Below are 24,329 nucleotides of genomic sequence, written 5' to 3' on the forward strand. Positions count from 1 at the left end.
TGTACATCACTATGAATCACATTTTCTTGCTTTATTCTCTTTACCACTTACTGTAAACCATATAGACTTAAGGCCTAAATTCATACATGGGCCGTCATTGCAAGAGTCGTCACCAGCGTGTGTTGCTGATAGACAGATAATCGATCCGATTGTATCCTGCTGTTCATTGTATCACATTCGGTGCAGTAGCCTATGGCAACATGGCTCCTTGGCTTGGACTACTTCAGACAGGACATCTGTAACTGCGCGTCACCAGGCTGTGAGCTGGCTGTCTGCCACGCACCCCCTACCACGATGGCTGCGCTGTTTCACCCGCGTTTGGTTTGAAGCTATATCATTCGAACATTGCAAACGTGTCAAATAACTGTAGTATGCGCCGTGTTGGGGTGGACTCTTCCCCGTGAGTCTGATCATGCTGCTCTGCTGTAGCTCTGCCAGGGAACTGCGACCACGGTGTCATTCTAAAATGGGGAGGGGAGGAGCAGACAGACTTTTGCTAGGATATAATAGGATGAGCTGCCATTGTTTCTTTAGATGCATGTTTAGTTTTGAGCAGACACTTTCTTTTAAATAAAGCTTGTCATTGAGTCCCCTTTTTTCTCCTTCACTCAGCTGGTGGTGGTGACATCAAAGGGGGAGGAGCTGTTCCGGATCTCTCCCTGGGCCAGATACGTCACCAAGAGGTTGGACTCAAGGATCTATGAGTGGGTACACTGGGACCCAGCACGACCATTCCTGGTGTGTATTAATTGTGTGTGTGTGTGTGTGTGTGTGTGTGTGTGTGTGTGTGTGTGTGTGTGTGTGTGTGTGTGTGTGTGTGTGTGTGTGTGTGTGTGTGTGTGTGTGTGTGTGTGTGTGTGTGTGTGTGTGTGTGTGTGTGTGTGTGTGTGTGTTTCAGCTTGTATTACTATATTTGTGAGGGCCAAATGTCCCCCACAATAATACATATTGTAGGGACAGTTTTGCTGGAAAACCGTTACTATTATTATTTATTTTCTATATTTTTATTATTATTATGTTTCCATGGTTAAAATAATTGTGGGGCGATAGGCTTACAATTAGGAACAGATTCAGGTTGGGAGAAGGCTTAGGCAGTTAGAGGATAGCTTTAGCTTTAGGGGTTACGGTTAATCCATTTAGACCTGAGTTAAAAACATTCACTTTGAAAGAATATATAATCAAAAATTTGTGCCACATTTTTACGATTTTTCAAAAATAGCAGACCTACAAGCCGGCGCGCTATGGGCTTGTAGGTCTGCTATTTTTCAATAGCTGAATTATAACATAATGTTTAAAACACCAAAAGGGGTTCCCGCCCAAAATGGGTTAAGGAAGAAAAAACAGTTAGATGGCATTCATGCTATTTTGGGCTCACAACACCCGGTGCACAACAAAGTACAAGTGGCCCAACTTGTCAAGGTGCAACAAAGTTGAACTACTTGCGATGCACGTGGTGCGAATTGACTTTGCCGCTGGCAGCTCAACCCCTCGGCTTGCATGGCATGGCCCCGAACGGCATGGTGAACATTTCATTTGTGCCTGTGGGCCCATTCCCTCAATCTGGCTTTCGTCTCTCTCATGAGCTTCACCAGATGTGATGCCCTGCATGGGGTGTAGAAAGCTTTCCTTTTCTCTGCCTCTTTCACCTCTTAGTCCCCTCTCTCCATTCTCATTCTCCCATCGTTTCTGTATCTGTTAAGGCTGCAATTCCATTTATCATTGATTAAAATCAATAATTGTTGTATAATCAATTAAATTAATTATTATGAGTAACCGTTACACTCCTAGTATCTTTCTTCCTCTCTCTTTTTTTTATAAGTGTGGGCACAGACAGACATGAATCACCTAATGAGATTAAACATCCTCTGACAGCTGTGAAAACACCCTGGCTTCTTGATGTATTTGTTTTTCCCCGCAAGGCATTATCAGATTGACATGGATGAAATGAGAAATAGAATTGATGATCGTATTGAAGATGATGAAGATGATGATGATGATAGTGAGGATAAATATGAGGGTTCTTTATTGTCACTTCCATAATACACACTCACCGTATATGGCAAAATATTGGATAACACTTTACTTAACCCATTTTGGGCGGGAACCCCTTTTGGTGTTAGCATTATGTTATGTTTTAGCTATTGAAAAATATCAGACCTACAAGCTCGTAGCGCGCCACTCGGTGGCGCGCTACGAGCTTGTAGGTCTGATATTTTTCAAAAATCAAAGAACGACTGACATAGAAACATAGCTTTTTCAGAAAACTGTCATTTTCAAATCTGATCTCAGGTCAAAATGGATTAAAGAGTGGGTCTATAATGTACATACAGTATTAGGCTTCATAGCACTCGTTATAAATGTTTTATAATTATGCGTGTGTGTGTGTGTGTGTGTGTGTGTGTGTGTGTGTGTGTGTGTGTGTGTGTGTGTGTGTGTGTGTGTGTGTGTGTGTGTGTGTGTGTGTGTGTGTGTGTGTGTGTGTGTGTGTGTGTGTGTGTCTATTGCTCGTATGTTCTTTTTAAATCGTATTCTCTACTCCAACATGCATCTCGGATCATTAACCAGCTCATGAATTGGCCTTGACTATAATAAAAAATTGAAAAATATAAAACAACACAACACAACCTCCACAACATGCTTTAGATGGAACATAATATGACATTTTCTATAATGGGATTTTAAGTGGTTTACCCACTGAGACACCTGTGGTGTTCCGGGTGTAATATGTTTCCAGCCTGATTCGCTGCGATCTGTGAATGTGTTTGTCACTTCGAGTGGCGAAGTGACAAACAAATTCACGGAACGCAGCGAATCAGGCTGGAAACCAGGCTAACACACACCAACTAGGGATGCACCGATATGGAAATTCTTGGCCGATACCGAGGTTTAAAATAACAATATATCCAATTGCTGATACTGATACCGATATATGTTTTAGTTTTTGTTGTTTTTATTTCCCCCTTTTGTGCCAGAGAAACAAATACATCTTCAATACAAGAAATACATGTTTAGAATCTACAGCTTGGTAGGCTGCAGATAACCAACACACCAACATAGAATCTACAGCTTGGTAGGCTGCAGATAACCAACACACCAACATAGAATCTACAGCTTGGTAGGCTGCAGATAACCAACACACCAACATAGAATCTACAGCTTGGTAGGCTGCAGATAACCAACACACCAACATAGAATCTACAGCTTGGTAGGCTGCAGATAACCAACACACCAACATAGAATCTACAGCTTGGTAGGCTGCAGATAACCAACACACCAACATAGAATCTACAGCTTGGTAGGCTGCAGATAACCAACACACCAACATAGAATCTACAGCTTGGTAGGCTGCAGATAACCAACACACCAACATAGTCAATGCAAAATGTATGCATATCAACAGCAGATAAATATCAGCTACTGCCATCGGTTAATGTCAGTTTAATTTGCCGATACCGATATTAACCGATAACAGCGATATCGGGCCGATAACGATTATCACAAGGTCTTGTAGCAATCGGATAAAAAAACACAATAGTTATGATTCAAGAAACTTGAAATCGGTCAGATTTCACATAATCTCTCAAGAAATATTCTGCTAACGGCAGAATCAGAATCTGTCAGTACCACTGTTTGTAATGTTGTTGTTAGTAGAAATATACACAGAAGCACCCGAGAGGAAGTGGACAAAGAAGAGTAGGAGCCTAACCGAGTTCCTGTTACTACGCATTCAGTTATTTTTTTAACTGAATGCGTTAAATGTTAGATTTGACCCATATGCTAACTATACTACGTACTATTACTATGCTATATTATTGCACTTTGGAGAGAGAGAGAGAGGGAGAGGGAGAGGCAGAGGCAGAGAGAGAGAGAGAGAGATGCTGGTGCAGTTCAGTCCAGTGGGTTCAGTTCAGATCGATTGGGGGGGAAGGGAGAGACGGAGGGATGATGTTTGTTCATGGTCCTGAGGGATTTAGGGAAACAACTGTCATGCTGTCTGGTGGAGTAGAAACGTTCCGTTAACACTTTCATCGCCCTCTAGTGTTCATGTGAAATTACCGCAGACAGCCATGCAATATCTGTGAATTTCTGCCAATTACTTCCGTGGCACACAGCCCAACACAGCGAGAGGAGGAGCAAAATGTTGTACGAGCACTGCAGCAGCTGACATGTCTTAGTTTTCACCACAAACTGGCGGGCGCGATGCGATAAAAAAGCACTATTTACATGTGAACGTCGGGCGGATTGGACAAAAACAACCATTTTTCTGAGAAAACAAGCAGCAAAGAAACGACAATGAGTGGAGCATTATGGGGTGCGCGTGCATTGATCCTCATGATGGGAAGAACGTAGGCGCTGTCTAGCAGCCTGGACAGCACGAAAGGTGTAAAATCTTAACCCGTCATCTGACGGGTTATGAAGCGTCTTGGCGTGGATTTTCACCGTCCTTTCTATTAGTAACACCCAGCGCCCAGGACGAAGTTTTATCCAAAAGACGAAGTTTATTGATATGAAAACCAATCGCATCGCTCCACAGCCTAGGAGCGCCTGTTGCGCAATCCTCAATGTTGCACAACAGTGGGACGTCATCGAAAATGTTCCCCCCCTGTTTAGCCGACGACAACGAAAATCTTAAAATGTTAATAACTCGCGATCTAAATCATCCCGTCCAATTCTAAGAAAATATGCTGTGTTAGACGCCCCCCCCGCTGTCCAGTCACGTTTTAATCATGCCTCCCTTTGTTGTCGATAGCCGTTACAGTGTTTTGGCTACATTTAGCTGCTCCAGCCACATCCGGTATAACTTCCGGTCCGTAAAAGTGCTCCGTTGCTATAAATCGCTTGGACACTATGATTTAATGGATTAAATAACCCTGGGCAATCGGAGTGTTAATAATTATTTTTGATTTTGTGAGCGGTGCTGGAGGAGGTTCTTTTCCAAAATAATTATTAAAAATAACTGAAAACAGTAAATGAAAGTCAACGGCCCCCGCTTGTATTAGAAGGACAATATCAGTCAACAGAAAAAAGGTTGGGTGTTATAATGGGTTTGTATAGGAACGGGGGGCGGGGCAGCTAAAATTAATATCAAATATCTAAATACTGAATCAAGCAAGTCTGTGGTGTTCACATAAGCCTGAGTAGACGATAAAATGACCAAAAGGTTTTTTGAAAGTGAAATATCCCTTTAATCTTTTTCACGTTTCAAGTAATTCTTAATTTGTATTTCTAACTACCATAAAAAAATATCCATCCCAGTATAAGCAAATCCCTCGTTTCAAAACAACCTTGTATTGCATTGCCATTTCTCAAAGTTTTGCAGACTCGACATGATGCAATACTTGCAGAATCTTCTTGCAAAACTTTTTTTTTGATTATGCAAAAGATTCAAGATTCAATTAGTTGTCCTTCAGAAAAAATTTGGTGTGCGTGTGCCTGCGTGCGTGAGTGTGTGTGTGCGTGTGCGTGCGTGCGTTTGTTTGTCTATCAATAATTAACCCCCCTCTCAAAACATGTGTCTGTCAATAATCAATCGTTCTCTCAGCCTTCCCTGTGGTGCATATCCACACAACTAGATGCCTAGCACAGACAACCACATTTTGTGATCCTGTTTACCTCAACTCCCTCCTACTGGATGCTCCTCTGTGCCTGCTTTTTCTGCACTTAAGTATTTTCTCTCCCAAGTCTACAGTGTGTACGTCCCTACCCTACATGCCCTCTCTCTCTCTCTCTCTCTCTCTCTCTGTCTCCGAAAGCTAACTTCCACCATCCCGTCCTTGTCTCCTTGTCTCCTCGAGCTATTTCATAACTTTACTTTTCCCCCTGTTCTTCCCTGGCTTGCCTCACACTGCTGTTGATGATGTAAGATTGCTGGAGGTATAGAACACAATGGGCCTTATGCAGCAATGTTATCTTAAATTTCCATTATATTTCTCTTATATTTTCTCGTGAAGAGAACAATATGAAATGCCTACTTGAGATTTATCAACCCAAACTTAACATCCAAATCTGTTCTTACTCTGCTGTGCTGAATGGTGAATACCGCTTTATCTTAAATTAGACAACAGACATATCGTTTTTGCAGATCGGGATCTGTGGATCCAGTCCGGGTCTTCAACCTAATTCAGAACAACGTAAAGTTGACATTTTACTTTACTTTTTCTTTTCTTTTTTTTGTAATGCCCTACTGGGTTTTGTAGTGTGGATTAAAAAATATATTTGTACTATTGTATTTGCCTTCAAGATAATGGAATAGAAGTACTGTATAATGTATCAAAAATAGAAACATTATATGCAAGTACAGTACTTGAAAATGTACTTTCCATCGCTGGGTTTTACTGTGTATATAAATCAACTTATTTATCCTATCGTTTTATTAGGGTTGACCTAGTCCATAACCTTGTCTTTCTCTTCATACTCTGAGGCATGGCTCCTGAATATTTGATTTGAAAAGTTCTCTCTCTCTCTCTCTCTCTCTCTCTCTCTCTCTCTCTCTCTCTCTCCCCCATGAGAATCATACAATCTCTTCTTTTTCTTTCCTCTCCCTTCACTCATGCTTTCTCTTCTTTCAGCACCAGCACGCTCGCCCAAAGCGCCCTCGCTCACTGAGAATCTACGAGGCCCACGTTGGCATAGCCTCTCCCGAGACGAAGGTCGCCACCTATGAGAACTTCACCGTGAATGTTTTACCACGCATCAAGGACTTGGGTAAGCAAGGGTGTAGGGTGTAGAGTTTGGTTAAAAGAATAAATAATAATTTAGAGAGAGAGAGAGAGAGATGAGAGAGAGAGAGAGAGAGAGAGAGATTTTGCTTAAGTACTGATCATCACAGTGCAATTCATTGTGAGCTTGTATAATGTGGAACCGTTTTTAACAGCACAAATCTTGGGGGCCAGTCAACACAAAATGTTCTCTTGCAGAGACAAAGATACAGCCAGGTGCTCACCGGAGACGTATAAGTCAATAAAGTTAAAATGGTATAAAAGTGCTCCGTCGTATTAAATAGGGGAGATCCGGGTACTCAGAGTTAACACTTCTTTTGCCGGGGAATTTTTCATAATAAAGGCACTAGAGTGCCATGCAGATGAGGCAGATTTTACTCTGAAAAACCCCGCCTTCCATTACCCCCCAAAACCGGGAGGCATAATTTTCCCTAAGTACCTCACGCTACCTCGTCTTATGTCTCTCTAGAAGCGTCTAATATTAGTATTTACAGTTTTTTCCCTCTGAATGCGAGGTAAAGAGCTGCGTAACCCCCGCAGACACACAGAAAAATAGAGCACTGGCGTAAACAAAAAAAGAGTGCGGATCTTACGTACAACCTGCGCACTGCAGGCGGGTTCCATTGATTATAGTGGCAACGTACCATTGCGGAGCCAATTCCAAGTGTTCAGAGGGGGGTATACTGTACTTACAAAACCAGGTCACATAACAAAGTTGCTACATGGAGGTTCTGATGGTCGGGCTTGGGACAAGTTGCACGGCGATAGACACGAACAATGGAATAGTCCATTATAGTTTGACCCCCTGCCTCCTGGGCCAACTGGAACAGTCTGTGCTTGGAAAGTGCAGGAGAAACACAATCACTTTCCTCAAAAAGTAATGTCAAAGTGCCACTGAGCAAAGCCTCAAATAGCTCCAGTGGAGCTGCTCAAGGGCCAGTGCTAGAGCGCTGTGATTGTTTGAAGCAGGGTGTTGCTGATCCTCTATCACACTTAAGGAGAGCTTGACAAACAGAACATCACGAGCACGGTACACATGGTATGCTGCACACAGTCCAGGTAGAGCGTGCGTGCGTGCGTGCGTGCGTGCGTGCGTGCGTGCGTGCGTGCGTGCGTGCGTGCGTGCGTGCGTGCGTGCGTGCGTGCGTGCGTGCGTGCGTGTGTGCGTGCGTGTGTGCGTGCGTGCGTGCGTGTTCATACAGTGGTAAGACGTGAAGGTTCATGGCTTTTTGGGAAAGAGGAGCACCTACAGTATTTGTGTTGCTGCACCATCATTTAACAACAATTAATTATTCTAACTATTTTCTGATTATATCAAGCAAGAATAACAATCAGTAGTGTGAATGGTGCCTGCGGCCGCTGTATTGTACTGTATGTGGCTTCAGAGAAATGTAAGACTGTACATAACATGCCAATTCATATGTTCTATTGCTTCTATATCCATGAGACGCTGGCACTTTCAATTTGAGAACTCATGGCTTCGTAAAATGAAGGCAGAAAGAAACAAGTGATTTACATTATTCATCAGCGTGATTTGATTTGATTAGCTTTTTAGCACAGGACACAAGTGTCTTATTGTACCCATTAATAACATTAACCCGTTCAGATTGAATCTTGAATGTGTGAATGGCAGCCGCTATGGTCTGCTAACGATGGTCATGACACCATACCAGTCAGAGCTCCACGGCACAAAATTGTTGAGCCAAATTACATTTTGACCCATTCTGACCATGTCATATAACACAAAAAGAATAGTACTGGGTTGTAGTTTACATAATTGACAGTTTGATGATATGAATCAGAAAGGATTGTTTTCATTTTCATTTTCATTGTCTCAATGTTATTTCATCAGCGATTGTTTGAATCTCCAGTGTAAAACGGAAGGAAAAAAAAGTTCAATCTGGGAACCCATTGGAAATGTCGCACTGGTCCAAATCTGCATGATGAACTTAACATTTCTAATAATAATAATAATAATACAAAACAATAATCACAATTCAGAGGCAGACCCTCTCATATATATTACAAGTGTAAGTCCCAGTTACAGTACAGTCAACACTCACATTTCCTTATAACCTAAAACCATGGCTAGTTTCCTGCTGTGACCCAGACATTCATGATTTGCACAAAACAAGCATGAGCAGCAATGTTAATCTATTGTAGGACAGTGACCTAAGCATCCAAAACACATTGAGGTTATAGATGCTCATTTACAATTTACAGTTTTCCTATTCCATAAGAAGACAAATAATCAAACAGATCAGAAGTCAAGGTCTGCAGATTAAAAAAATAAATACAAAAATGAAAAATAATAAATACAGATCTATCTGGTTGGCTTTGTAGCTCTGTGTAGACCACAGCGATGACCAAGTGTCGTATAGGCATTTAATGGTTCTCCCGTGCATGGAGGAGAGAATTATTTTGCCTGGGAGAATTTAAGTTGGAGACCTGGGATCTGAACAGGCAGGGATTTCTGGGAGCGCAAGCCGGCTGGGTTCCAAGGCGACAGCAAAGCATGGCTGAGAAAATGACTTAACTATTGAGCACATAAGTCAGCTACCCTGGTGAGGTAGGGGATAGCCGGGGGATACCGATTCAGAATCAGTTTTATGTGTCACATCACAGGATTACAGGGGGGGTGCACGCTTCATTTTGTAGTATTCCGTGAGAAGAGAGAGGACAGAGGTAGAGTGAAACAAAAGGAAATAGATTGAAACACATTAAATAAAATCATAGATAGATAAAATAACACAGTGAACTGAAGACTGTAACATGGAGGTACATAGAGGAATTGTCTAATTGAGAATGTTTAGAGAGAACACAACCAGATTGAGACAGTGTGGGATATTGACATTTCCCCAAACCATCATGATGTGCCTTTGATGTCACAGCTTCCGTGTCTCAGCAGCTAGAGGACTCTTGAGACATGGTAATCTATTCTGACATCTCCAGGTGTTTACAGTGTGGAAGCAGACTCAGCCTACGTCAGTGGTGACTGGTGAATACATTTTGATTGCTGTGAGCGAGAACGATGTGCGTGGGTTCAAAGAGATACTCTTGGGGGGGAAATGATGAGTGAGATATACACTTTATTATTTGTGTGTGTGTGTGTGTGTGTGTGTGTGTGTGTGTGTGTGTGTGTGTGTGTGTGTGTGTGTGTGTGTGTGTGTGTGTGTGTGTGTGTGTGTGTGTGTGTGTGTGTGTGTGTGTGTGTGTGTGTGTGTGTGTGTGTGTGTGGATAGATTAGATATTCGCTGCATGCCATCTCTCGCTCTCCATTTCCTGTCAGCCTAGTACTTTCCTATCAATAAAGGCATAAATTGTCGGATATTGCCATTTTTATGACAAAGACCGAAAAATATAATTCTCTCCGGACATTGTATCCGGTAAAAAAGGAAATGTGGCAATTAATAATTATTATCCCCGCAAATTTCACACATCCTCTCTCCCTCTCTCTCTCTCTCTCTCTCTTCTCTCTCTCTTCTCTCTCTCTTCTCTCTCTCTCTCTCTCTCTCTCTCTCTCTCATACACGTCAGAGACACTTGACAGAAGGTTGTAGACTGTGTGTTTTAATTGATTGAAAATATACAAGCTGTGCACCGTCTACTTGTCATGACTCATACCACCAATCGGCAACAATGCACTGAGCATTTGAAGGCGAAACATCAGAGGCAACACCTGTTATAGTCTCAATTGGCATAGCGTGCAGGTGAACATGGAATGCACGGTCCCAACCAATAAAACGTTACCACTTGAATCAAAAATCTCTATGAGGAGACCCTTATAGACGCTTTGATTTCTCGAGTGTTCTATAAAAGTGATGGTGCAATATTTTGTTGGAAATCATTACGCATACAGTCACAGACACATCATTTGCAATTCTAATGAACCGAGAACCGCCTTATGCAAGATGAAGCTGATCAAATCTTCTATTACTTACTCCACTTTTCCACGCATTCTCAATCCCAAATGTAATGCTGTAATAACTGTTGTTATTGACTTAAGTTTATGTACCTGCTTGTCGTTCCTGCATAAAAAATATATATGACCGTTATTCTTATCGGATGTCCGGTAAGCAGACCATAATCATGGCAGACATTCTGACCGGCAGTTTAAAATCCTAGCACGACCTCTGAATACAGTAGGCACTGTGTACTGGATGTACAGGATAAATAGGTTCCGACAATCATATATTATTGTCATTATCTGCTTATCTAGAGGAAGAAAAATGTAGTCTGACAGACGGAAGACAAGAAGGCACAGTTAGATTGCTTATTTTATTCAACAAAGTCAGCTCTAGGTAGATTAAAAAAAAACGTTATACAAGAGGGAGAGATTAGAGAAGAACAGAGAGGCGGACAACAAAACGCGCGCACGCAATATACATTGTGCTACTGTAGCTATAATTAATTAATAATGAATGAATTAATAATAAAATCTTGATTCTTTGGACTATTTTTTGACTATACGTTTGTACTAACCACCGTCACTGCGTTCACCCCAGCACTTCTCCTTGTTTGTAGTTGTACTAACCACCGTCACTGCGTTTAGGTGAAAACTTTCCCACCGAAAAGGTAAAGCTTATCACCTAAAAAGATAGTTGTGAGTAGGGCAACAAAAACATCAGCTATTTCATTTTAATAATCCATCTGTAGTAGACTTAATCGGGTAAGGATTGCTGCCTTTGCTGAGTCTGTGTTAGCAGTGTTTTGCCTTGAAATCTGTGGAAAGCATCTGTGTAATTTTGCTCAAAAGTGGAGGGGATGTCCCCCCCCCCCCTCAGCGCAAAAGTGGAGGGGATACCCCCCCCAACTCGTGAAATGTTCCGCGCGTGTGTGTGTCATGGAAATTAGCCATTTACTGCTGTGAAACAATTGATCTACACGCTCACAACACTACACGTGGTCCTTAAATAATATCCATTCCATGCGTAACTTAGCGCGGAGAGGATAGTGTGTGTGTGTGTGTCATATGGAAAATAAACGACACACATCAACGACGTGCGCCATTATTATGGTATGATGTACAGTTCTCTAGTAATTCATTTCCAATGCCATCTGTGTTTGTCTCTGCGCACGGGGAAGTCGAGGGCCGGTTCCATTTGTACACATAGTTACAGACCTGTAAGGGGCTGTGTGGCTGTGGCTGTGTGTGTGTGTGTGTGTGTGTGTGTGTGTGTGTGTGTGTGTGTGTGTGTGTGTGTGTGTGTGTGTGTGTGTGTGTGTGTGTGTGTGTGTGTGTGTGTGTGTGTGTGTGTGTGTGTGTGTGTGTGTGTGTGTGTGTGTGTGTGTGTGTGTGTGTGTACTTATTCATTCATGGAAATTAGCCATTTACTGCTGTGAACAGTTGACATTAGTGGTGTGTCTTGTTTTTCTCCTAGAAGCCAATAAGGACAACCAAATGAGCCTATAACACTCCATTTGGACAGTCTCAGAGTTTGTTCAAGGGTCCTTTGGTTCCATTTTGTACTAGGCTACACTCACACTTACATAGTCACCTGGACAGATCCTGTTGTTGTTTACACACACACACACACACACACACAAACAGACTCAGATATATACATTTCAGATAATAGCACAATTCTGGAGATATAATGCAGCAGCTGGTAATTAATTGATTTGCATCAATTCTTGTTTTACTTTGTCTGTGTTTGCCAGGCAAGCCAATCCATAATTATTAATAGCAGAAGTGCAAACACAGATTATAGCTCGAAATTCTACTCCTGACATCACAAGAGGCTGACAAGTACATGATGCAACTGACCTCTCCTGTTTTAAAGATAAAAGATAAAAGATAATGGACAAAAATAATGATGTAGGTGTCAAGGTGACGCAGGGGTAAAGTAACTATGGTCAAGCCTCCGGGGCTTGGCCAGGTGCTCCGACAAACTCAATTAGCTGTATTTGGGTAGCCAGAGGAAGCCATTCTCTGTCACTGCACTGCACCAGTCACAGCGACTCCTACTGGCCGGTCAGGCTTCCTGTTCAGCAGAGGATAGCGTGTTCTTCCACACACGTTATGCCCTCCCAACATTCTTTCTATTGGAGGAGGCACATGGTTATCTACAGCAGGGATACTCAAATAGGTGAACCTGTGGGCCACATTACAAAAATGGCAAGGGGCCAGGGGCCGGTTGATAAAATGACAACATTAATGATACTTGATAACTTTTCTATTTTATGTGCTTTATTCCCGCATAATGTGGTTCATATCAATGCCCATTATTTATTCAGTATTTGAGCCACGGACCACCATTTGATGAGATTTAGCCTCTCAGATAAAGAATATTTTGTTATCGTTGGATAAGATTTTGTCCACAATTCCATGCTCTATTGATTATGCTACCATTAGGAGAGATAACAGGCAAACGTTTATCAAAATAACAATTATTTTACATTCGCTAATTGTGTAGACTTCTTTCTAAATAAGTAATCCGCTTTTTTAACAATGATTTTATTCTTGAGAGCGTAAAATGAAAAAAGGACCCGGAAGGGTCCATTTGGTTTCATTTTATGCTCTCAAGGATGCGTGACTTTGAGATCATTAAGCACATTCATTGGTGGGCCAATCAAGTATCACTGATCTACAGTACACCCTCCTCAAGTAGGAGTTGATGTTAACAGGGACTACACAAGAGGTGGAATTGGTGAAATCAGGAGAGAGAAAAAATCACGATGATAAAATAAAAGAATAATAATACGTATGTGTGCGCTTGTGCTCTACCCTTTTCACTTGACAAACGTGACTTTTGAAAATACGACACTTTTGTCAAGTGATACTGTGGCTGATTCTAGCATGCCTCGGAGAGATTCATGGACTGTCCTCAGTGTCCTGAGATATCCTCTCATTCTCACACGCACGTGCGTGCACGAGCGCATACATGTACTCACACTGGCAGACACCATCTCCCAAGGCGAAGTGGTTTAAAAGGAGGTTAGAGTCTGAACAAGGTCTCTGTGGACAATGGACCATCTCTCTCTCTCTCTCTCTCTCTCATCTCTTATTCTCTTTCTCCGTCCCGTTCTCAGGGTGCTGGGGGGAAAGACTTGACCCGCTGCAATCAGGGAAATACATCACCTATACACACACTCACACAAGCACAGACATGCACGCTTACACACGCATGCGCAAACATGTGTGCACGCAACCACATACGCATGGATGAACACATTTCTCTCTCTGTCTCTCAGTTACTCTCTTTCTCTCTCTCTCTCTCTCTCACACACACACACACACACACACACACACACACACACACACACACACACACACACACACACACACACACACACACTCTTCACACAAAGTGTAAAGCTCATGTTTTTCTTTTTTGTGTTTCTTCCCTGTTCACTTCAGGTTACAACTGTATCCAGCTAATGGCCATCATGGAACATGCCTACTATGCCAGTTTCGGTTACCAAGTCACCAACTTCTTTGCTGCATCCAGGTAAAAAAAACCCAATCCACTGCCATTATGCTGAGAAAAAAAGGGTGATATAGTGCTGTCATACGCCTGACGTGTTGCTGTATCTGACAGCATGTTGGGCTCTACTTATGTACAGTAAAATCCTCCCTGTTCATTTAAAGCCTGAATGATACTTTTCTTTTCTTTTTTTTGGGTTGCTTTTTTTGTTTTGTCTTACCCCTTATTTCTCCGCAATTTAGATCATGTTATGCCAATTGATTCTTGCCCACACACATTTCTGTGTGTTGTCACTGCTGTTGTATCCTACTGGCTCACCAGCCAGTGAGGAGCCCCCACCGGGAGGACGTAAGCCTTTGTCCTACTCCACCCACCCAACACTCCCTAGCTGTGTCGTGTCGTGTAGTGACAAATATCACCCTCCCCGCCTGGTTTCCCTGCCCCGGACATAATGCGGGCAAAATGTTTTCATATTGACGTTGGACAAAGCCGGATGCACCACGGTGGATTTAGAACCCCCAGACTCCGATGGTAGGCAGACACTTTGCACTAGTACTGCACCACCCAAGTGCCTACCTAGCCTCTAGCCTAATTCATACGTTGTCATTGTCACGTGAGAATAGCAGACCTACAAGCTTATAACATGTTGCATCCGCGACGCGTTAATGTGAGCTTGTAGTTCTGCAATTCTCGGCTGTTGACTCAAATGTTGACCTGAAAGTAGCAAGCAGGCATGCAGGCTCTATTAGCTCAGTGGCGAGAAGGTTTCAAATCCGGGGTTGATCGGGACAGTTCTATAAATCCATCATCCTGACTTATTGTCTCCACCAGGCCAAAGGCATGGGGAGAGAGTATGTTTTGTCCGTCCGTCCGTCCGTCCGTCTGTGAACAGCTAATCTCTGGCACCGTTGGCTTGATCGATGCCATACTCTGCACCTACCTGAATGCCAGAGCTGAACCTCTGCCCCAAAGTTTTCACATTGGCCTGTTATAGCGCCACCAGGAGGCCACTTTGTGCAAAACAAATGTCTTGACAGTACACCTACAGATTTTGTCCAAACATCACGCAAATTGGTACACAGTCACTCTAGAGCCATTCAACGAAACGGGTCTTTCAGATTTGTGCTCCGTTTCAAACAAAATGCTGCAAATCATGAACACATAGTGTGATTTCCATGAAATTTTGCACGCACAATACCACTAGGCCGAGGAAGAAATGCCACTTGAATATTTTCAACTCAGCCTCATGGTGGCGCTATAACTGGCCGATTTGTGTTTTTACCTATAACTGCACCGATCTAGAGGCCAAGGAAAAACGTTTGCCTGGAATTTTTCACATCTGCTCTTTATAGTGCCACCAGGAGGCCGACATATGTAAAACACATTTTCTAATATTACTCCTTCAGATTTTATCCAAATTTCACGCAAATCGGTACACATGCTCTCCATAGTCATGTGATCAAGACGGGTTTGTTTGATTTCTCATAACTATCCATCCTGATTGGCTACGATTGGCTTCTAAAGTTGTCAGGAGTAGCCCGTTTTGTACAACGCGCGCACACACACACACATACACATACACACACACACACACACACACACACACACACACACACACACACACACACACACACACACACACACACACACACACACACACACACACACACACACACACACACACACACACAAACAAACAAACATGTATATATTACTCCTAAACATTTTGCCAAACATCACACACTCCTATCCTGGTGGAGACCTGTGCCCAGAAGGGCACTTTTTCTAGTTATGCACTAATTTTGACAGCCCTAAGAAGAACATCGTAAGAACGTATTGTGTCATTCTAACTTTGAAAAACTGTTCCATACATTTGTCTCCAACAGATAAGATTACTGCAGTGGCCTTTTTGCTGCCATATCACAGTACTCACTGGAACACATTACTCCTACTTATATCACTTTATTGGCTCCTTATGTGAATTGATATCAAATACAATGTATTATTAAAAGGCTTTAATTTGGTCAGACAGTCATTAGTCTGACATCGACAACCATTCTCTACCCTAACCTAAACATAAACGCGAGCACGTGAGCAGCGCAGTTTGAGCGGTAGTATGACCATTGTTTCCCCATGTCGGACTGTTGGTGTGTCTAATCTTAGTGCGCATCCCCTGTTCATTATGTCATAATCTAAACTTTCAGATCATCAGGCACTGGGCTTCTAAGTGTACCTAGATGTCCATAAAAGGTGAAGCTATATTGACAGGCCCCTTTAACACAAGGAACAGTTTCCATAAAAACGGCAAAATAAAGTATTGTTTGCACGGGTCCGTTTAGACGACAGTGCCGTTTTCGGGGGTTGAAAACTCAACAAAGTGAAAACTACAAATGTAGTGACTATAGCGAGCCGCTACATTGGTGAATGTAAATCATGATGTAAACAAACAGCCTTGTGTCTGATAAGAAGTAGAACTGAAGTGGTTCTAGTACGCATGCCTGGTCTATGCGTCACGGCAACTCACTCACTGTCACCTGGCATGCACACTACAGCATGTTAAATGTAACTCTAAGTAAAAAGTGAGAACGCAACCGGACATTCCCCCCTTTTCTGGAGACCGTTGCTGTGTAAAAGTGGCCTGCAGTCCTATACTGGAACACACTGCCTGATGACTTGAGATCTTCTAAAACTGCGTCATATTTTAAAAGCAGGCTTCTTATTTTCCCAGGCTTTTTGTTAGTTAAGTGGGTGGCTGATGGCTATACTTTTTAGTGCATAATTGTTTGTTTTCTAATCTGTAGCACATTGAGTTTACCTGATATGAAATGTGCTAAACAAGTCAAATTGACTTGACTTGACCTCAGTGAATCAGCCTTAATTATAGTCCTTTTAGTACAACAATAATTGTACCAGCTGTAATTGCCAATTACCACTGGGTCACTGGCTGTAATCTCTCAGTGTCTCCAGCCTCCCTTCTCCCTTCTCCCTTCTCTCTGTTGGCACAGGAAAATAAAAGCACTTCTGCTGTTCTTTTTAGAGTGGTGCAGCCACTCCTATACGGAGCTGTGTGTGTCTCTGGCTGGCTGTGTCCCTGGCTGTGTCCAAGCACGAAAATAGCGTTGGTTTGGTTTTCACAACCAAGTGTCAGTGTTGTACAGCCTAACACACAGACACACATATTAACTGTTTATATGATGATTTTGGGTGTGACAGTACAGTACAGTGACAGTACAGTACAGTACAGTAGAGGGACCCCCTGGGGAACCCCACACTGTAACTCTGTCATTTCTCAACCGTTTCGGACACGGGGCGGCTCGCCGGAACCGGCCCGGCCCCCTGGGCGTGTGCCTGGGGGTCTGGATGTTCCGGGGACCCCCACACGGTAACTCTGTCATTTCTCGACCATTTCGGACGCGAGGCGGCTAGCCGGAACCGGCTATATATATATTAGTGTGTATATATATATACAGTCTGTGTGATGCTTCTATTTATTTATTTTTCTCATTCAATTTTTTTATTTGTTTTCTGATCAAGCAAAAACAGCATTATCATTTTACAGTATACAAAATTGAACTCAAAACACTCACTCACACGCACACACGCGCACGCACGCGTGTGCACGCATGCACACACACACACACACACACACACACACACACACACACACACACACACACACACACACACACACACACACACACACACACACACACAAACAAAAGTTTTTCAGGTCTGATATTAGGTCTGTCCACATTGAAATTGTGCCCTTTTGGGCCTGATTAATCCTTGCCGACGACAATTCCAGATAAGCAATGTCCAGAAAGCTTCGCAGCCAATGTGTTTTTGAAACATCATGTGGGGGATTCCAGCGTTGGGCTATGATCTTTTTGGCTGCCGTAAGCCCAGCCAACCAGAACTTCCGTGTCTTTGCCGTAAGAGGTAACATAGAATCATCGTTTAACAGATGTACATATGGATCCATCGGAAACTGTACTCCCAACAGATCTGTCAAAGTCCTTGTAACTCTTCCCCAAAACTCGAAAATCCCCGGACATTCCCATACCATATGAACAAATGAGCCCAGGGTTCCTGGGGCACAGAATGTGCAGTGTGGGTCAGGTGCCAATCCCATTCGGTGCCTAATTCTCGGCGTTACATACGCTCTGTGACAAAACTTATAATAGTATATACTGATGATTTGGATTCTTTGATGCTCCAGCCACATTATTCCAAATGACCTCCCAATCTATTTCCCGCCCTTCATCAGCTATATCCCTATTCCAGGCCTTCATTCCTGTCGAGGGGGCATATTTCTGGGCATTTAGTTGATCATATAAATATGACACGATTCGTTTAGGGGCATTTTGAAATAAGTTAAGAATGGGATGGTCCTTTAATTCTGCTCCCTAGGGAACCCCATAGGCTCTACAAGCAGATCTAATTCTGAAATAAAAGAACAGAGAATGCCTATCAATCCCGTACCTTCTAACTATGTCTTGGAAGTCGTGATGCTTCTATTTAATAACCTGCTGTCAAACAGTCAATCCAGCCACAGTGCCGCTGTCCGTGGTGCTGTAATGCCGTCTCTGCCTCCCTTTCATTCAGTGTTTTTATGTATGTATTATGTGATGTCCCAAAATATTGCAGTCGCACTCGACTGCAATATTTCAGTCGCACTCGAGTTGCACAACCTCAAAGACTTCAGAAGAAGTTTAGGGATAAGGGGTTTAGCATGGACGAAAATAGAGCCCCATATCTACACTCTGACTGTGATACCACAGATAAAACAGTGGATGTCAGAGTGTCAGGTAAGAAGATAATGAGGGAGGAGACTACAGCATCACACGACACATGCAAAACCTCCTAAAGCAGTGATTCTCAAACGTTGTAATGTGAAGGAACCCCAAACTAAAATGTATTTGGCCGCGGACCTCCATCTGAAAATATTTTATTCCAGTGACTTTCATGAAAGATTTGTGTTGCTACTAGGTGTGCAGTGTGGCTGTGTGTGAAGCAGTGTCCGCTGAGCTGGGTAGTTCACTTTACAGACAAACACTGCTCTAGATGGCAGGCTGAGCCCTTCATTTTGATGACAGCCAAACTACTGTAATCAGGGAACTGCTTCTTCATTGGTTGAGAGCAGCCCCTCCTGTCGCCCTGAGAAGAGGGGTGGATGATGATAGGATGAACGGGGGAGAGAGGTGATGGGAAGGGATAGGGGGAGGAGAGCAGTGAATGAGCACAAATCACATCATGCGATGGAGCCGGCGAAGAGACGGCGAGTAAATAGCTCTGTCTACGTTCATCTCTCCGCCTGTTTTTTCCTGTTTTCTGGAATGTTCCGTGTCATCCAGCCGGGTGAGGAAAGGTTAAAAGGATCACTGGTTTTCATTGCTTCCTCCTCCTTTTCATTGCATAAGGCCCATTTATTATTACTCCAAGGGGCAATATAACAGGCAGTCATGATATGGCCTATAAACCTTGTATATACAGTGTCAAGGCAAGGTTGCGGTCTCGTCGGAAGTTTTTCTGCTTGGTTACATGATTTGCCTCCATGACCTCCACTGTGCTGGCTTGTAAGGCACCATATAGCCTTGTACACAGTATATTCTTTAGTGTGCATTTAACTCAGAGAGTGTACAGATGGAACCAAATGGACCTGTGGTTCCATCTGTACACTCTTACAAAAGGATAAATTAACACAGGGGATTTTGCTGTGTAAGGCAACAGGCATACACAGGTTCTCTATTGACTCCGCCCTGCTGCCCACAGCATGTCTTTTACTTCTAAAAGTGAGAATTAACCATTGCAAAAAGAGGTGGTAATAACAGTTTTACAGAAGCACAGAAGGTTTTTTTTCCCCCTCTTACAAGGCTCAAGAATGTCTGCTCTCAGTAAAAGAGTCGACAGACAAGACTGGATGGATCCATAAAATACCTTTGGCTATGATTTCTGTTCTGCTTAAATTGTTCTAAATGCGCTCATCTGTATTCTTATCTGTATTATTTAGCAGCCAAATGTGTGTCTGTAGAAACTCTGCTTATCTGCATCACTGCTGCGAGGCTGGCTCGAGAGGCTATACCAGCTTGCATACCGTATTGGCAGGAGTATTCTTTTTTTTCTTCTTTCAGTGGATGAAATGCTCTGTTTACAGTCAGAGAGAACATAGGAAAGCTGAGAGGGAGACGGTTTAGTTGAGACGAAAAGGATTCAATAACCCATCAGCCGCAGTGTGTCTCCAGACCGCAGAGTGTCTTTAATGACTGATGGGTACGGATGGAAATGCAGCCTATAAACGTTCTTCCAAACGTTTCAGAAATGTCTCATAATCCCTCCTGTGCTGTGGTGCAGTTTGGGAATTTCATTAAGAGTTCAATAATGTTTACATGACACGGACAGGGATGTCTGGCTTAGGAGTTATATGTTTATTTGCTTTCATCGCAGCTCTCTCCTCTGGGCATCTCATGCAGGAAATGAGACCACAAACAGTAACTATTCCATCTCTCCTTATTGTTATTCGTAGACTCAAAGACTGTCAGTCCAGGGTCATACTCTAACGCAGTGTTCACTCAGAAGCACTGGAACAATAAATGTGTGGGTATTGTGATACCCTAGAGATGAGAAGAGGGAAATTGGTGGGGAAATTGAATGACATTTGAGTTTAAAGATGCAATCCATAGCTTTCCTGACGGTGTGTGTGAATAAAACATTATTTTAACCAATCTCTATGGTAGAGTATTTTAATACAATATAACTAACACAGCTGTGGTGGCTGCTGCTATTCTATTGAGACCAATGGTGGAAAAAGTATTCAAATTCTTTACTTAAGTAAGTACAAGCATCAATACTGCTATGTAGAAATACTCAAGTACTGTAATAGTCCGGAATTGAAGTTATTGGTATCAAAATGTATTTAAAGTACCAATAGTAGAAAGTACTCATTGTGCAGAATGTATAAAATGTATACAAATATTTTGAAAATAGCAGATCTAGATGTGCTAATTTCAAATATAGCCGAAAATGTGTATACTGTAGGGCTGCAGTGGTTAATGATGTGTGTTTTGTAATAATAAATCAAATCACTAGTAACTAAAGTTTTAAAATTGTAGTGGAGTAAATAACAATATTTGCCTAAGGGATGTAGTGTAAAATGTATTGAAAATTACAAATACTCAACTGAAGTAAAAGTACCTCAAAATTTTACTTAAGTACAGTACTTGAGTAAATGTATTGAGACCTTTAAAGAAAGTGGTTGTTGTAAAATGTCATCTTTCCCTAGTGATTTTTAGTATTACCGGTATTTTTACGTTGGCCAAATTGATACCAACTGCTACTGTACCATAGGGCCTCACTCAGACCTTTACTGCATTGCTGTATGCTTGTTGGATGAACATTTGTGTTGTATGAGGGGGAGGGGTGCAGTCGAAACACAGCCGAAAGCCATACAACAGCTTGTAGTCCAAAATGTGGACTACAAACCATGTGACTTCCATTGGAAATGCATTGGGGCGGCCATGACACTACACAACATTCATCCAACAAGCATACAGCAATGAAGTAAAGGTCTGAGTGAGGCCTAGGGGTGTAACGATGCATTTTAACGGCGATACGTATCACGATACATGGTTGACGATACAATACATGGACGATATTGGTTCATTATGGCGATACGTTACGATTCAATGATTTAAAATCAATACAGTAACCATTTAGTAAAGACATGACATCTGTGTGAAACATGTGGATAGAGCAGGGTTTTATTTCAAGGGAAACATGTTTACATTATTATGGATATAAAGTAAACACTGTGTTTCTCTGCCAAATACATGGACATTATATGTGAACACACATGGACAAACCTGCACCTTGACATGAACAGAGAATAAACACATTTATCGATAGACCATGTGTAGCGATATGGAATGGAAAAGTAATTCAATTTGTTACATTTGTTCTTCTTAAAATTGCTAAATACAGAGCTTAGTATTGGATACAATCGTTTTTTTGCTTTTTTTTCTTTTTTCATTGCAAAACGATTCGATGCCGATTATTTGCATTCAAACGATACGATACGATACAAAGTGAAACGATACAATATGTTGAGTTTCCATGCTAAAGCAAAGCAAAGTAAAGTTCTTTGTTTACCCAGGGTAAGTGGACTAAGCTTGAGATGCTTGTTTACAGCCACGCCCTGCTCCTAGAACATTTCATGGTTGGGGTTCAATGCCTTGCTCAAGGGCACTTCAGCGGTGGTAATTTTAACGTGCCGGTCCGGGGATTCGAACTGGCGACCTTCCGGTATCAAGACCGCTCCGCAAACCGTTCGGCCACCGCTGCTATGGTAACCATAGCTGTCCAATCAGTGTACTGGGTGTTCTTTCCAAAAAGCCAGAGCTTCTTGGAATTAACCAATTAAACTCCTATTCCACTCAAAATACAGAATTGGTAATTTATATAATTCTAATTTCTACAACACTCCACGACTTTCAAGCCTTTTCACCTTTCACAGTACAGTATCTGTACTGTTTGTTGTCTCTAAAGTATTCAGGGCCATATTGTGGGGAAACTGGTGACCCGGCGTAAAGCACAGTCAACAATACGGACGGTGCAGCGTGGCGATGGACTTTTAGTATTTTCCAGGCTGGAGAATGGTGGAATACCTGCGGCCATGTGGATTGGATTAGGCTGAAAACTGTATGCAGGTGGATTCAGTTTTGCCCGATCAGACAATGGCTTTCCATTAAGAGCAGCAGTGCACTGTGCTCAGCGAAACGGTATACTGATCATATTTCACAGTGTTATGGAAGAAAGGCCTTGGATTTGCAATGTCTTGCAAAAGTAAACTAATGTCCTTGTGCAGGGGGTGCAGGTCACGGCACTTAAAGCAGTCCACCAAGAGCAGAGGATTTCAATATCTGGGGAGGAAATGAATACAATGAATACATCTGGAACTACCGGCATGCGGACAGACATCTGCGGTGGACGTCTGTTCAGAGTCTACTTTCGGTCCATGCGGACATATAATGGACCCTAAGCAGACATTCGCCTAGTAGCTCCGCACAGCAGTCCCTTTTTGTATGGAGCACACCTGTGTCTATGAGGAATGTTGTCTATAAAATGAGGTTTGGTGGGAGTATTCTTCCAGTGCGCTGGACTCTGAAAGGTAAAGTCAGCCGACAGTCTGCTGGAGTCTCATTTGTGTGTCTGCTCTCAGTTTGTAACAGCTTATACATAAGCATACAGTAGCTTAAGAGATATTTTAATAATTCTGCAGGTTCTGCAACGAGCAAAACAAAACCGGGCACTCGGGCAGTACTATCTAGTTTACCAATCTATGGGGTGCAATGGTTAATCAAACTAATCGATATAATCAATTCTAAAAAAGTATCATTCTTTAATAAATATACAATATAATTGTTGCGTGATACCATTGTATGACAAAGTTAAATGGTTAATCCGACTTAATACATTTGTTGATATATACAATATTAATATATTTTCAAGATTGATTGATCCTTTATTATGCTTTCATGGAAGTAACCATCCAACTAAACTAAAGGTCATTTATGGAGGCGTGCATGCCTCCCTTCTCAGTTGTTGTGGCACAAAAAGACTCTGCTTTGCTGGTCTTCTGTGGAGTCTACCCCGCCCTGAGACAGTGAGACCACTCACTGGTCTTCTGTGGAGTCTACCCTGCCCTGAGACAGTGAGACCACTCACTGGTCTTCTGTGGAGTCTACCCCGCCCTGAGACAGTGAGACCACTCACTGGTCTTCTGTGGAGTCTACCCCGCCCTGAGACAGTGAGACCACTCACTGGTCTTCTGTGGAGTCTACCCCGCCCTGAGACAGTGAGACCACTCACTGGTCTTCTGTGGAGACTACCCCGCCCTGAGACAGTGAGACCACTCACTGGTCTTCTGTGGAGTCTACCCTGCCCTGAGACAGTGAGACCACTCACTGGTCTTCTGTGGAGACTACCCCGCCCTGAGACAGTGAGACCACTCACTGGTCTTCTGTGGAGTCTACCCCGCCCTGAGACAGTGAGACCACTCACTGGTCTTCTGTGGAGTCTACCCCGCCCTGAGACAGTGAGACCACTCACTGGTCTTCTGTGGAGTCTACCCTGCCCTGAGGCAGTGAGACCACTCACTGGTCTTCTGTGGAGTCTACCCTGCCCTGAGA

General features: G+C 42.7%; 1 protein-coding gene across 1 annotated transcript in view; it reads left to right on the forward strand.

Moving 5' to 3' along the window:
• The window catches only part of LOC306927690 (1,4-alpha-glucan-branching enzyme-like), a 158,520-nt gene that overhangs the window by 59,758 nt on the left and 74,433 nt on the right, over positions 1 to 24,329 (forward strand). The window contains exons 4-6 of the mRNA XM_079507517.1: positions 613 to 738; positions 6,570 to 6,705; positions 14,079 to 14,169. Coding sequence (XP_079363643.1) covers positions 613 to 738; positions 6,570 to 6,705; positions 14,079 to 14,169 — 353 coding nt within the window. The remainder of the gene's footprint in view (positions 1 to 612; positions 739 to 6,569; positions 6,706 to 14,078; positions 14,170 to 24,329) is intronic.

The sequence above is a fragment of the Electrona antarctica genome, assembly GCF_951216825.1.
Source record: "Electrona antarctica genome assembly, chromosome: 8".
NCBI classification, from domain to species: domain Eukaryota; kingdom Metazoa; phylum Chordata; class Actinopteri; order Myctophiformes; family Myctophidae; genus Electrona; species Electrona antarctica.